Source organism: Capsicum annuum, unplaced genomic scaffold (assembly GCF_002878395.1).
Source record: "Capsicum annuum cultivar UCD-10X-F1 unplaced genomic scaffold, UCD10Xv1.1 ctg23855, whole genome shotgun sequence".
Lineage (NCBI taxonomy): Eukaryota > Viridiplantae > Streptophyta > Magnoliopsida > Solanales > Solanaceae > Capsicum > Capsicum annuum.
Genome location: NW_025830011.1, coordinates 28 through 1,098, shown reverse-complemented (window position 1 = coordinate 1,098; position 1,071 = coordinate 28). Strand labels below are relative to the sequence as shown.

Sequence of the window (1,071 nt, the reverse complement as noted above, 5' to 3'; positions counted from 1 at the left end):
TTTTGAATTTTGTGATTTTAAACTAAAAATGTGAAGAATATATCCAAATATTCTTAAATATTGTAATTTTTATCAATGTGTGAAATGTTAGAGAACTAAAGTGTTGTCACAAAAAAAAAAAAGTCACTTTTTAAAACAAACTAGAAAGTTAAGTAAAACAAACAAATTAAACAAAGGAAGTGATACTTAATATTATTACATTATATGGATCATAGACATAATTAAAAAAAAAAAACTACTTAAATAAGTAGAATTGGTGGAAATAAATAAAATACAACGGTAGAGCTGATAAGGTTTTATTTTTAAGAGGAAATCGAAACTTATTTGTTTTCCTTAGACGATGGCTTTTTTGGCCCAATTCTGCGAACATTATTATTAATCCAAGTCCTCAAGAAACGAGGAGTGATCCCAATCTCATCACAAAAGGGTAACACTTGGTCATTGTCCTTTGTCCATCTCCATCTCATGACATCTTTTACAAAAGCCAAAACCCTTTCTTTTTGATTAGGATTCAGCTTCATTCTCACAAAAGAACTAGCATTGTTGTAGTTTCTCTTAAAGTTGCTCTGATCGGCAACTTCTACCTCTCCTCCGCCCATCTCTATCTCTACGCCCTGCGGTTGAATGATCACAATATTGTTCTTGTTGAATCTTTGATGACGATGATGGGGTTGTTCAGGTCTTGTTGAGTATTGTCGTTGTGGAGATATCGATGGACCATCAATGATGGCAAGGGGAGCATCTGTTGTTGATGAAAACATAATTAAATATGAATATAAAATTATAATTTCTAGATCTAACAACATTAAACAATAAATAAGATCACAAAACAATTTCAAACACATATTATTGGAGTAATCATTTTTCAGCCCCTTTTAGGTCAGTGGATTAAATTTCACCTTGAGATGTAGTTTTATAATTAATCTTCAAGCTAAAGGAGGACATAATTCTTAAATTGCCCTGAAATTTTTTTATTTATACACATAATCGATTTTCTGAGTCCGATCATTATTCATTTCAAAAAGATATTTAATTTGAAGATTCACCTGTAAAAAAAATTAATCAAATCAG

At 30.3% G+C, this 1,071-nt stretch overlaps 1 protein-coding gene across 1 annotated transcript; it reads right to left on the bottom strand.

Annotated features, from left to right (window-relative positions):
- Nucleotides 1-320: 320 nt before the first annotated feature.
- LOC124890750 (zinc-finger homeodomain protein 4-like) lies at nucleotides 321-761 on the bottom strand. The gene has a single exon (XM_047402544.1). The coding sequence runs from the start codon at nucleotides 759-761 to the stop codon at nucleotides 321-323; it is 441 nt and encodes a 146-aa protein (XP_047258500.1).
- Nucleotides 762-1,071: the final 310 nt, after the last annotated feature.

What these genes read in the sequence shown, in the direction of transcription:
- LOC124890750 (XM_047402544.1), bottom strand. Translation starts at nt 761, where the DNA reads ATGTTTTCATCAACAACAGATGCTCCCCTTGCCATCATTGATGGTCCA.